At 54.8% G+C, this 14,012-nt stretch overlaps 1 protein-coding gene across 1 annotated transcript; it reads right to left on the reverse strand.

Annotated features, from left to right (window-relative positions):
• Window positions 1-345: 345 nt before the first annotated feature.
• ARX (aristaless related homeobox) lies at window positions 346-12,288 on the reverse strand. Its single transcript, XM_066356588.1, has 5 exons — window positions 11,894-12,288; window positions 9,396-10,260; window positions 6,680-6,725; window positions 3,651-3,979; window positions 346-1,504 (listed from the first exon to the last, which is right to left on the reverse strand). The coding sequence occupies exons 1-5, from the start codon at window positions 12,087-12,089 to the stop codon at window positions 1,264-1,266; spliced, it is 1,677 nt and encodes a 558-aa protein (XP_066212685.1). The 5' UTR covers window positions 12,090-12,288; the 3' UTR covers window positions 346-1,263.
• Window positions 12,289-14,012: the final 1,724 nt, after the last annotated feature.

The raw sequence follows: 14,012 nt of genomic DNA on the forward strand, positions 1-14,012 counted from the left end.
TCAAATTTGTCTCCACCATCAACAACGCTTACTTTGTACCCATCCACCCTGGAGCCCACCCTACCTCCGTGGCCCAGAGCCCCAGCTCCTGCTGCGACACAAGGGGCGAGGGGAGCTGAGATGCCTGTGTAAAGCGCCACCGCGGTGTCCTTAGGCTTTGTGAGAAACCCAGCTCCCTGTGAGGGTCCGATTCAAACCGGGGGCCTGTACCAGGAAAACGAGAGTGCAGATCATTCCAGGAGATGCTGCCCGCCCGGCCCACCCCTGCCCCCTCGGTGCCTGCACAGAGCATTCACACTTCCTTTTGTTAAACATAGAATTTTTTTTTTTATTTTGAACGTGACACTTCTCCACTAGGTAACAAGGAAAAGTGATAACAATTACACATTACACAAAAGTACTGTACCATTGCCTTTATCTTGAAGGTTTCAGAAGCCTCTACAGTTAATAAGTTAAATAAGGGCTTGAGTACATAAATATTTGTCTAGGAACCCTACCGTATCTACAGCACAGTAAGAATCTACAGGACAAACTTTTACCACACCACGCTGAGTGCAATTGCGTTATAACATTTCAAATATACAAAGCTCTGTGTTTTTTTTTTTTAATAACAATGGTATGTACAGAATCTTTTTAATCACAGTTTGGTGACTTATCAGTCCATATTCTAGCAGAGAATTTCCCTTTGGTTTGGTATAAAAACCTTGGTTGGTGTATGATAAAGAAGAGAACAAGAACAAGACGCCCCTTCCCATTAAGTGCACTGTTAGCCATCTTACAGATTCACATTCGCTCCCCTGGCCCTGGCTTCGCGCAGGGGCCCAACAGGGGCGATCAACTTAGAGCGCGAAATGCTATTTAAAGGAACAAAAACAAACCTAAGAGGGTCGCCTCGAGGAACAAGAGGTTGGGCTTTTAACATTTTTAACTTCAATACCAGGCTTCTTGGGGTGAAAGCCTCCCCGATATTTTCAATAAAGTAAGAACGAGAGAGTGGAGCGAGGTTGGCAGGGGCAGGGGCAGGGGCCGGGGCAGGGGCAGGGGCGGGGGACAGCCAGCAGAGGAGGTGCCACGGCCGGTAGCGGTAGCGGTAGCGGTAGCGGACGGCTGCCTTGCCTTGCCCGCGCGCAGGCTGCTGCGGAAGCGGCTGCGCGCTCTCGGTGGCCTCTCGGGAGTGTGCTGGTCCTCTGTTAACATTTGGTCTTGAGTGGTGCTGAGTGAGGTGACCGTGAGGGCGCGCCCGGCGCGAGGGGGCCGCAGCCTTTAGCACACCTCCTTGCCCGTGCTGGTGCCCGGCAGGATGTTGAGCTGCGTGAGCTGCGCAGCGTGCTCCTTGGCCTTGAGCCTCAGCGCCGCTATGCTCGAGGCGCGTCTGTCTGCGGCCGCCGTGGCCGGGTCGGCCAGCGCGCCCGATGCCACCGCGCCCTCCACGGCGGGCGCGGGCTGTCTCAGGAGCGCGGCCGCGGTCGACGCGCTGGTCAGGGGGGCCATGGTGGAAAAGAGCCTGCAGGGAGAGCAAAGAGCGCGGTCATTTCCCGCCGCCGCCGACCGAGGGACCCGGGGCGGGGGGCAGGGGGCGCCGCCGAAGGGGTGCGGAGTGGCCCGCCCAGGGGGCCGCGGGCTGGGGAGGACAGGGGGCCGGGCGGGCAGCTGGACGCCGCCAGAGAGAGCAGGGGACCGACGGGAAAGAAGACCAAGGGGCCAGACCATCCTGGAAGGGCCCAAGCCGGGCCGGAGGCAGGCCCCGCGGCCCCAAAGCCCAATTACACGGATTCTGTGGTTTTGTTTAAGAGGGGGGTGTATTCCCAGACCAGCAGCTCCTATTGGCTGCATACTATTGGCCAGGAGAGAGAAGAGGAGAGACCAGGATAAAACGGAGCGGGAGAGTGGGAGAAGGACTGAAGAGAAAGGGATAAGGAGGGATCCAAACTGAGCAAGACCCGTGCTGCAGACCTGGGTACTCTCTCTAGGGCGCCTTCTTGGCCCGGGGCTTCCTTGGCCCTGGAAAATCCGGCCCCCTTGGCCGACTTTCCTGCGGACCGGGCCGCCCTCCTGCACCACGCTGAGCTACCAGTGCCCAGGCCAGTGACTGAGAGGTCCCCGTGGGGGCGGCTGCCTGTTGACTGCCGACCCACAGAAGGCTTTGACCCGCCAGCGGTCCCAGGTCCTGGTGCAGCCACACCCTTTCCCTGCCGACTTCCCTGAGTTACTGCAGCCTCTTGCCCCAGAGAGCCGCTGGACCCGCCACCCCCATGCTCGCAGTGCGCAGTGACATTCAAGCCTGAAACCCCACTCCGTGCCACCGCCTCCAGGCAGCGCCAGGATTGCTCAGTGCGCTTGCCTCCAACCCCTTCGCACAGCACCACGGTTCTACAGCTGAGGCCAGAGTGGCTTCAGACTAGGAGACGCCACCAACCCCCAACCCCTAGATGCTTTGCCTTCCGGACTATGTAAGGCCAAGAAGTAGTTTCCACGATTAGATATGAGCCCAGTAGGGCTGGAGGAGAGCCTCTTGCCTCTCAACCCCTCCTGCCTTGCCCAGCGTACCCCTTTGCTCGCTCTGCGACCCTCGCAGCTCAGGAGCCCCCCCACCTCCCAACCCCCCACCCCACCAGGTTTGCCAGCTTTTACAAGTCACTTATTATCAAAAGAGAAAAGGGTGGGGAGGAGGGCGAGAGACATGGGGCTTAAATTATTTTTCCCCAGAAAGCAAGTGTGGCCTGGAGGGGGCGTAACATGCCCTGGTTCCACTAGGTAAACTGAGTCACTAACTACACTTCAGTGTACTTCCTATTTATTTTATTGGTTTGTCAGAAGAAACTAATTTTACTTATTTTTTTCATTTTCTGTAACATGATTTTTGTTACATGGTTGCACAGTTGAATGACTATTATTTCTTTGTTCTCCCAAAGAGAGATCATTGAAGCCGCATTCAGTTTTATTTTCACTATACTTTCCAACTAAATGCATCCCTCCTTTGTTTCTTTGTCTGTGATTACACAGACTTATTTCATCATTCGATGTTCATGTAGAGAGGGAGTTATAACATACAATGAACTGTTTTTTATTTCGTTGTCTTGTGCTGTGTGGGGTCCAGGATTGCACATATGCGAATATGGTCACTTGAGTGACAAGGAATATAAGAGCCTTGGGAAGAAGAAAGAATTCTTTGCACTCAGTGGGCCCATGACTGCAGGCTCCTGTGGGGAACAAGGCTCTGTTGCTCTGACTGCCAGGCTTTGGGCCATGAGGAAGGATTTTTGCAAAACTTGCAGTCACCCTAGCCTACAGCTGTGCACTTTTAAACACGTATCACATACGGCCTGGGTTGTTGCCACCTTCACATGGTACTTTTACAGCTTGCATTGCACACTCACAAACTTGTCCCAGTTGTTGTGACTGCCACTGCCCTCCTCTTTGCCAATCAGTCTCGAGTCTTCCCCTTCAAGATCTGTTGTTTGGGGCAAATTTTCTTTGGCTAAATCTCTTAGGTTAGTCCAGAGAGAAAAGATGTGTCTGTAGCCCCTGCCTGTCTCAGGCCTCCACCCTGACCCTAGGTCGTGTGTGTGTGTGTGTGTGTGTGTGTGTGTGTGTGTGTGTGTGTGTGTGTGTAGCAGACAGACGGACAGACATCCCGGGCCGCATTTTACCTGCCGAACGCTGGGCTGATGAAAGCTGGGTGCCGGAACACAGCGGCTCCAAGGAAGGTGCTCAGGCCCAGCGGCGCCCCGCTGGGCGGCAGGCTGGCCGAGCCCGGAGGCGGAGGGAGGCTCGGGAAGGCTGCAGCGGCTGCTGCGGCGGCGGCTGTCCAGGCCGAGTCGAGCGCAGGGTGGTGCGGGGGGAAGGGGCTGGCATCCAGGTAGGGGCTGAGGGGGTGGGTGGCCGCCAGCGGCCCGGGGAAGGGCAGCCCTGGGGGGTGGGTCTGCGCCCCAGCCTTCTCCCGCTTGCGCCACTTTGCCCGGCGGTTCTGGAACCAGACCTGCGAGGTGGAGAGAACCCAGTTTGGTGGGCTCCGGGCCCTCTCTGCCCACTGCAGCTTGCACCCAGCTCGCCCCTCTGCGGCCTCGGGGTGTTCAAGGACACCTCTGGGGCCAAACGGGTTGTGAGAAAGAGCCTAAACCTAAAGCCAGCAGGAAAGACGGGCCACACAAACCCTTTCCAGTGGGTATTTCAACAAGCCTAGTTCTCCTCAAGTTTAGGGAAAGGTGATCGCGTTCAGAGATGGGGAATCCCAGGTTTAAATGTCTGCACAGCCAGCTGCTTGCTGTCTGTCTTTAGGCAGGCCTCTTGAGCCTCTCTTAGCCTTAGTTTTCTGATCTGTAAAGTGGGGGTAATAGAGCTGTGTTCCTAAGGCTGTTACAAGGAAGGAGTTCAATGAGACATGTGAAAGCTCACGTCCAGGGAGACAAGGCTTTCTGCTGCGCATCAGCTAGGTTCGCCTACGTCAGGTTTACCCGAGAGCTGGCACAACCCCTGCTCTGTGTGGAAAGGGAATCGGGGAGGCAGTTCATTCATCTTTCCAAAAATGTTTATCGAACACCTAGAGTACTAGGCTGGGCTCTGGGGTTTGGGGAGAGCTGGAAGGGAAGCAATGCCTACGGTTATTCGGAACAAGCATACATTTCAGGGTCTGCTTTCCGTGAAGTGTCTACAGAGCACCCAGCCTGCCATCTGCAAGAGTTGTACCCAGGGCCCGGTTCTGCCCAGGCCTACGCTGCCTGCACGCCCAGGCGTGCAGTACCTGGACAGGCAGCAGAGCACAGGGAACCTGACTTTCCACACCTTCAGAGTTACCTGGTCCTTTATTTCGGGGGGGGGGGGTTAAATAGGTTATTTAAATAAGATAGTTCGAGGTTTGGGGGAGGTTTTCAGCACAAGGGATCTTCCTAACTGTTAATAGAAAGCAGTTTTAGTAGAGACCTTTACCTGAAGTGTGGCAGCTACCACAGTCTAAAAATAAGTTCCAGGAGCTTGAAATTACTTTTATGTGACCTGTTCCTCACACCCACAACTGAGATATATTCCTTCTCCCTTGAAGGTGTTAATATTTTTAGGGCTGCACACAAGTCTAAAAATTAAGAATGAACTTCAGGCTATATAGAGTTATATTAAAATATAATGTAAATGATCCCAGAGGAGTATGTTATAAAAAAAATAATTGAAGACATCCGTGTCTTTCAAATATACACACTGGGGATTGTGGTTCCTAGCACTGGTATCTAAACTTGGTTTGACTTCTAGACAGCCAGCCAAGGCAAGAAAAATCCAGAGTCCAAATCATTCCATTACGTAAAATTCTGCTGAAAAGGGGCCCATCCGTAACATTCCACAGCCCTCAATAATCTATTTGTGAATTGCAGAAACAGTCTAGTGTGGAAATTCAGAGGCTTGAAAAGGTAAGACTAGATGGGACCAAGCTGGGTGGGCAGCTTTTGTGTATCCAAATCTGTCTAGACGAGACTATCCGCCACTCCTCAGGGCAGAGAAAGGAGCCAGGGAGGGGGGCAGCGGGGTAGAATGCCCTCAAAGAACGTGGAAACCTTTTACAGACAGATCGGATCATCGTCTCCGGCTCAACTGCAATTATCAAGATGTCCTGCAATTCCTCATTATTGAATTAATACCTCTGAGGCCCCCCAAAGGTAAACGAAAGGACTCTAATAATTCATATTCACTTAATTACATCTTCTCCAGTGAATGGGGAGAGAGGAGAAAGGGAGGGGGCGCTCTCTTTCTTTTTAAAAGTTATTTAACTTTCCCACGACTCGTTCCCCTGAGCAGAAAATACGGAGTTGCTGTCACATCTCTGTTTGACAATGGAGAAATGTGTCAACAGAAAGGAGGGGACAGGCCTCATCATTAGCCCTCTAATGCAAGAAGCTGTTGTGTATTAAATGAGCCATATGGAATTTATTGTGCTTTATCAGCGCTTGATTTTGACTGTAAAGTGATTCACTCAGCTCCTGGCTCAGGGACATCTGTTTTCTGTTGGCCATCGAGCTGCCCAGTGTTGATCGTCTCTTTGGTTATGAGGCCTGGGTTCGGAAATGCACTCTGGTATGGGGCTGCAAACACCTTTAATAGCATTGCACTCAGTCCCTATTAGATCAATGTGGGCTCATTGCTATAAAAAATGGGAAATCAAATAGCATTAGCCATCTCCTTGTGTGGGCAGAGGGGAAATCAAACAGCATTTTGCCTTCAAATGGCCCTGTTTGTTCTAGCACTAAGTGGGCTTTTATGAAGCCCGATCAGAGACTTAATCACAGCCAAATACCTGCTTGGAGCTGAGCGGATTTGTGTAACAACCAAATCCATGCTCCGTCCCATTATTTCAATCAGGAGAAGTCAGTCCAAGGATTGATTCCTACAGGGTCTGTGGACCTGGAGCTCTGAACTTCGGTCTCAAGGACCCTGAAATATTCCTTTTCTGATCCCAGACCCCTTCTGCAAGGCCCCCAAACCCAAGAAAGCTTCCCCTCCACCCCCCCAGGTCTTCATATTTTAGTATCTTGTCGTGTGTGAATGTTGCAGTCTCTTTTTCAGCTTCTGCTTCTCTTCATTTAATAAAGGGGGTCTCCACTGACCCCCAAATCCATCAATCCATCCCTCTCCCACTCTTCCCCCAGCCCGCCTCCCCGCCTCCCTCCACTTCCTCCCTTTCTTGGGAGCAGCTCACCTGGACCCGGGCCTCAGTCAAGTCCAGCCTCATGGCCAGTTCCTCCCTATAAGAAAGCAACAGAGACGGGGGGGGGGGGGGGGGCGGGGGTCACTGCAGGTTCCAGCACCCCCGTCTCAGCCTCCTTCCCCCTGCTGCCAGGCCTCCCCCATTTGGGCTTCCCCTGGCTGCCCGACCTCACCCCCAAACACGTGGGCATCGCCATGCCTTCAACGCTGGAGTGCCTACTGTTTGATTGAAAATGTAAAAACACAGCCCACTGCCAGATAGAGAAGGTTACATATTATATTGTATCATATTATATTCAAGAGTGACAGGGCAGCTTCTTGAGTCTGTAAGTCCACCAAACTGGGCACTCAGATTCCTTCTCACCCTCCCTTTAGCCAGTTAGGCGAGCAACACACACGCACAAATACACAGTGCTTATGTCCCGTTCCGTTATAATTGTAAATGGGAGAACTCAGTACTCAATTTTAAAGAATGTTTATGCCCCTTTGGTTTCTTTCTGCCTCCTCTAAAATTTTTCCTCTTCCCCCTTCTCTCGCTCCCTTTCTCTGTCCAACTCTGCCTTTCCCCTCCACCGGCCCCCCTTCCTCCCACCCTCACCCTCTTAGGTCACACTCCCCATTACCCTCTGGAGATATGTTAAGCTTGTTAAGAGTTCAGTGGGGTAATTTTTCGATTAAACAAAATTCTGCGCACCTCCTGCTCCAGTGCCCGCTACAAACCCTGCCCATCTCAGGGGAAGTCAATTTAACTGAAACCCTAGCCCGTCATTGCAGTTATTACTGTGACAATTAAGGCAAATAGGAAACCATTAAGATGCAGTAAAACGGCTTACGACCTGTTTACCGAAAATATGAGCGCGCCCAGGGTAATTGGCCCGCGTCTAGCTGATACGAAAGAGCGAGAGAGCGGGGGCTACCCAAGCCTGGGACTCAGGTCTGCACTGCTGAGGGGCGCCCCCCCCTTCCTCCGTCCACATGAGAAACTTCAGGACCCGGAGAAAGCCGGTTCCCTAAGCGCTGTCGGTCGCCCCCTGCTTCAGTGAGCACCAGCTTTAAAACCACTCCTGGCCAAGGAGCCAAGGAGCTCTAACTAACGCCTGGCTCTAAAGGAGGTGGGCATGGGGTGGTGATGAGAAGCTGCCCCTTTTCACCGGCCTTGTCCTCCTTGGAGAAGCTAAAACGGGGCAGACCCGCATGCCAACTGAAACCACATCATTTTCTTCGTTTGAAACATACATGTGTAATAAACGCCAAAGGCCAGTCCACTCCTTAGCTATTTGACAGCATACACTGATTTATATTGTATTTTCTTTTTAAATGATAATTAAGGGCCTGCAGGAGTAGAGGAGGGCCAAGTTAAGCCCCGGGGATGACCAAGTTTAGCGCCTTCGCCCAGCATCCAATCCACTTTTTTTTTTTTTTTTTTTTTCTTTTCTGGTTAGGAGAGAGTTTGGCGATTGATTGCTCGATCAACTGCACTTTAGAGCTGGCTCGGGCCTCCTGAGCCTTAAGCAGCAATTTCTACTTCGGTTTGAAGGGGTAGGCAGCTTTCTGCTTCCAAGATGCACATGAAAAGCTGCACACGTCTCGTACGAAGGAGCTGCCTTAGCTTAACAAGCACCGCGCCAGACAGTCCCCCATTCTGTTCTCCTCTCCACTGGGGGAAGTCTGCCCTAACCCTGGCTCCTCGCCCGAGCCGAGACCGCGGCCTCAGGGTAGAAGAGGAAGGGCCCCCCCGCGGGTGTGGCACCGCAGCAGCAGATCGGATGAATAAATGATGCCCAGGGGCCCAGTACTCTCTCACAGGCACATCTTTCCAAATCTCTCTCCCTCTCTCTGTCGTGAACTCCAAGGGAAACAGAACCATGAGAAACACTCGGGCTGGCCACCCATCCAAAAAGAAAAATTATCCCAGCTGTTTCATCTACAGCTTGCCAGGCTCCCAACAATCATGGCCCACCCCTGTAACCCGTGTACATTAAACGATCTCTGGGTTAATGTGACAGGGGACAGAGGAAAGCAATGAGCCGGCAAGATTCTGGCTGGTGCCCCCAGGTGTACAGACACCAAACACTGCCCAGTTCTGACTTCCTTCGGTTATTTCAGAACTCAAACCACGGAACTTGGACCTATCTTTTTAAAGGCCTTCTCTGCAGGCAAGGGCTCCAGCTTCACTGCGGATAGGGTAACTGATATCCACCAGACTCCTGGGGCATCAGGCGGGGGTGGCGAGCGAGCGCCCCACACAATGGCCAAAAATAGCCCCTGCTTTGCTCTAGCCTCGAGGGCCGGCAGCGCCTCCTGCGCCTTGCCTGAGACCTGGCTAGGACCTCTGAGCCCGGAGCCCTGCGTCATGTGCACTGGGGTGCTCGCCTCTAAGAGGTGGCGCGTTCGGGCGCCCTTTGGAGAGGTTTTCTTTTTCTAACTAAAACTGGTACTTTGGGGAAAAAATTAAACTGGATAGACTTTGGGAAGAAAAGAAATCATTGCAGTCTGAACTTTTAAGTCCAGTATAGGGGTGGGGGAAAGAAAGCGGGTAGTTCCTGGTGAGCAGGGGTGGGTGCGTGCGGAGAGCGCGCCTGGGGTCGAGTCCAAGCGCGAAGTCCCGGCTGAGCCCGGGGCCCCTTCCCTCCCGCTTTCCTTCTCTGGGACCCGCTGTCGCCCCCCAGCCGTCGGCTCAGGCCCACGCCGCCAGCGCGTGTGCGTACCTGGTGAAGACATCAGGGTAGTGCGTCTTCTGGAAGGCCCGCTCCAGTTCCTCCAGCTGGTAGCTGGTGAACGTGGTGCGGTAGCGCCGCTGTTTGCGCTTCAGCAGCCCCTCCTCCGAGTCGCTGCCGGCAGACAGGCACACGCTGTCCTCGCCGTCCTTGCCCTCAGTGTCCTCTGGGTGCAGCAACAGCTCCTCCTTGGGCGACAGCTCCCCGCCCTCGGTGGCCACGGTGGAAGCGGCAGCGGCGGCCACTGCGCCGGTGGCGGCCACGGCGCAGCGCCGGGGCTCCTTGAGCAGCGCACGGGAGTTGTCTTCCAGCAGCTCCTCCTCGTCGTCCTCCAGCAGCTCCTCTTCCTCGTCCTCGTCCTCCTCGTCCTCCAGCAGCTCCTCTTCGTCCTCCTCGGCTCCCGCGCCACCACCCGCAGCCTGGGCGCCACCGGGGCCGCTGGCCGCCCCGAGAAGCTCGTCAGGGTGCGCGGCGCCCCCTGGGGCGCCCAGCTCTTCCAGCGCGGGCGGTGGCGGCACGAAGGGCGCCCCATTCTCACGGTACGACTTGCTGCGGCTGATGCTCACCTGAGGCGCCTGGCTTATCTTGAGCGTGTCCCAGGCCGCGGCGGCGGCAGCGGCGGCGGCCACGGCGGCCCCCGCGCCGTCCGGCCGCTCCCCGGGCCGCGCGGTTGGCGGCGGCGGCGGAGGGGCCTCCCCCCGCGGACCCGCGGTGGCCGCTGCTGCCGCCGCCGCCGCTGCCGCGGCAGCCGCGGCGCCCTGGAGGAGGCGGCCCCCTCCCGGGCCGTACAGGCGCCGCAGCTTGGGCGGCAGGTGCAGCTCGGCCTCGAATGGGGCGCTGCTGCCCTTGGGGGAGCCTGCGGGCAAGGGAGAGCGGTCAGCTCGCCGGCGGCCGGGCGTCCGGGGCAGAGGCGCTGCGGGCCGGCCCAGCGCCGCTCCTTCGGCGCCTGGAGCCCCGCGCCTGCCCCGCGCCACCAGACCTCTGCCCCTTCACCTTCTTTCCCACTTGCCTTGCTTTCTCTTTTTTCTTTTTCTTTGCATCTTTCTTTTCCCCTTTCGTTTCTTTTTTCCCTTCTCTCTCCTCCGTTCCTCCCTTCTTTCTTTCACCTCTTCTGCTCTTCCCTTTTCTTCCTTCCATTTTTCTTTCCTTTTCTATTTCTCTCTCACAGTTGCTCCTTTGCTCCATTTCTTTCCTCACCTTTCTCTTCTCACCTTCCCTTCTTTTTTCTTTTGGTGCGCTCCCTCCCTCCACCCCGTCTCCTTCTCCCTTCATTTCTTTTTCTTTCCCCTTGTCCTCTTTCTCACTTTCCCCCCCTTCCCATTTCAGGGCAGGAATAATCTGAAAACATTAAACAACTTTTAAAAAATGACCGCCCCCCTCCCCGAAAACTTTGTGCACAACCTCTGTTAGCTGCTTCTCTAGAGGGGCGCTGGCCTGCGGGCGACCCCGGGGCAGCGACGGAGAATGGGTAGCGCAGTGGCCCTGAGCGCGGGCCGGGCCCCAAGAGCCAGCAACCTGAGGGAGGGTGGGGGCTCCTTGTCCAGAAAGGCAAAGAAAAAACGTCCTGGTGAAAATGGACTCGGAAGGGCCTGAGTGGGGGCGGAGGGGGGTGCAGCTGGCACAGGCTGCTTCTTCCCTTCGAGGAAGTGCCTGACACAGGTGCCACTGCAGGCTAAAAAAAGAAAAGGAAAAAGTCAGTTTTATTTTAAATGGCCCCTTCTCCGCCGTCCGCTCCTGTCTTCCAAGTGGCTCCGCGGCCGGACCGCTGGCTTTCTGGTTTTAAAGAAATCAAGAATTCTTTCCCTGCGACACCTCTGCAGCCAGCTCAAGGCGAAACTTGAGCGTAACAGGTTTGGAGCAAAGCGACAGTTGTTACGGAATTTTTAATTTTAGAAAAAAAAAGCGCAACCTTTTAAACATCTCCATTCTATTTTTAAAAATAACATAGCAGAGAAAAAAATAGCATCTAGAAGCCGCACATTGCATACATTTTAAATACAATAGTAGCATTTGAGGAATCCCAGGGAAATGTTTTTGCAAAGGTTGGTTTTAAAAGATACAACTAATATGCAATTAAAAAAAAAGCAAAACAGCATTGAAAGAAAGCTTCCAGAGAGGAAAGACCAAGGCTCACAGATTTTGGGGTGCTTGTCTTCACCAAGTTATTGCAAGGGTCCACCTGGCACCTACTGTTTCTGACCTGTCACCCCTCTTCTGAGCACCCCCAGAGCCACCAAAGGGGGCACTTAAACGATCCAAAGACCAAACCCAAGAACCTAAAGGCCCTCGAAGCAAAGCTTGGCCTCTGCTTGTTTTTGGAAGCAGAGAGGGAGGGAGAGACAGCCTCTGGAGCGATGGTTATCGCCCTTGGAGTCAGCAGGCCTCGGAGTTGTTCCCTGTTTCCTAACTCAGGGTCCTGGCCCTCAGTCCTATAACAGTACGAACAGTGCCCGGAGCCCTTCGCAGGTTCCTGGAGGGCGCAGCCTTACCTTGCATGGCCTTTTCCTGGTCGGCGCGGCCGGCCAGCGGGGCGGGCAAGCTCTGCGCGGCTCCCAGCAGTCGCATTTTGCACGGGCTCCTCCGGCCCAGGATGCTGTCGATGCAGTAGGAGGAGAGCAAAGTTGGAGATTTACTTTTGCACTCGGGCCGCTCCGAGCAGCCCTCCTCCTGGTACTGATTGCTCATGGCTGGGGCTCTTTTCCTGGGTGCAGAGAGCGGGCCGCTGGCTGTCTCTCCTGGCGGGGGGGATGGATAGGTGTGTGTTGGGGGCTAGGGTAGACGGCTGGTTATGAGGAATATTATTGCGATCTCTGTGTCTCTCTGCCTCCTTCGGTTGTTGGCTGCAGGCTGCTGTCCTGCCCGCGGCCAGAGCTCGCCCTCAGCGCGCTCAGGACAGGCAGTAACAAGTGTAGTGAGCGGTGGGAGCGGAGCTCTGGAGTCTCTCTTCTCCACGTGCTGAGAGGCGCCCTGTGATTGGCTCTCGCCAGGGGCTGGGGCTGTGCCGGCCTGGGGGCTGAGCGCAAAGCCCGGCCTGGATTCCGGAAAGGCCGGCGGCTGGGCGGGGCTGGGCGGGGAAACTGGGCGCTAATACGAGTCAATTTTCTTTTTCTTTTTTGTTTTTAACTAACAACTTTATAAGTTTTCCATCCTCTTCTCGCAGCTTCTTGCATCTTCTCCTTGAACTCGTTAGGGCTTGCCCAAAGCTCTAGCTTATTCGGATGTCAGGCCTGTGGGTGCTACTTGGGCGACGCGCGCCCCTGTTACCCACCGGAGGCCCTCGCTCCCTGGAAGCGAGGCCTTGAGACTCGCGTTTAAATGGACTTGGCACTTCTCAAAGCCACATTACGCTCCCGGGACAGCGCCTGGGCCTCAGGGGCGCGCAGACGCCATTCTCCTTAGGCTGGACAGGACCTCTGGGGTGCCAGGGTGACCGCCCCGCGCAAACACCTGCCGTTTGGGCGTTCAGTTTTCTCTTCTGTCTTCACCCTGAACCCGGACGTTGTTCTCTTCTTAGTGTCTCTGAGCCTTTCTTATCTCTAACTCGGGATGAAGTCCCTTTAAAGACAAAGCTCCTCCGAAGGCGCGAGGCCTTACCTCCAGGACGGAAAGGGACAGGTGAGTGGCAGCTGCGAGGACGAGCGGCTCCCTGGGGCAGGTTTGGGAGTCTCCCTCCTCTCCTCGGACTCTCCCCCCAGCCCCAAGTTCTCCTGGGTAGTTAGGCCGACGCCCCGAGACTGGATGTGCTCAAATCGCGCGCGGGGAGCGGATCCTGCGGGGACCCGAGCGCCCCAGGAGGGGCTGGAACCCAGGTGCATTTCAACCAAATGTAAGCGCCTAAAATCCTGAATTCTTTCGGCGTGGCTCCCACAGGCCAAGGTGACAGAGGAAGCCTGAGCGCGTTTCTTCCCAAGCAGCTTCCTGCGCGTCCAGCGCTGAGAACCAAGACTCAACTGGGATCGAATTTGGGCCAAGCCCCGAGGAGGCGCTGGCACGGACGTCCTCTTGGCCTGGGTGTACAGCCCACGGGACAGCCCGGGGCCCTGACGCTGGCGGGGTGGGGGCGAGGGCGGTGGGTGGGAGAGGGGCCGAGGAGGGGGACTCCACGCCGGGTTTTCCTCTTTCAACTCCTCCAATGTGTCAAAGAGAAAAGCGTTTTACAAAGGATTATACTTGAATCACTTTCATATGATATTTTAAAATACAAGGATGCATAACTGGGATTTTTTTCAGCCATAAACATCTGCCCAACTCTTGGATGCTGGTGGGTGGGTGGCAGAGAGAGCGGGCTGGCAGGAGCATTCCAGACACTATTTGAGGCGGAGGAAGCGTTGGGAACAGGCACATTAATAGTGTAAATACTAATGCTGATATTACTCCTACTATTAAAGGCTAGCAGAAGAGGATGTCTCTCTCTGTCCCTCTCTGTCTCTCTTTGGTTCTTAGTTTGATTTGAACCAGTTTTTTCCCACACTTGGATGATGGAGATGGGGGACAGAGGAGAATCTCAGCTATCTCTGACATTTGCTTTTCTTTTAAGCTCTGCAGCCCCACGGCATCTGGAATCTTCTGCCTTTCCTGCATTCTTTCTTCTCCATCCTCACAGACAGT

This window comes from Saccopteryx leptura, chromosome X, assembly GCF_036850995.1.
Source record: "Saccopteryx leptura isolate mSacLep1 chromosome X, mSacLep1_pri_phased_curated, whole genome shotgun sequence".
NCBI lineage: Eukaryota > Metazoa > Chordata > Mammalia > Chiroptera > Emballonuridae > Saccopteryx > Saccopteryx leptura.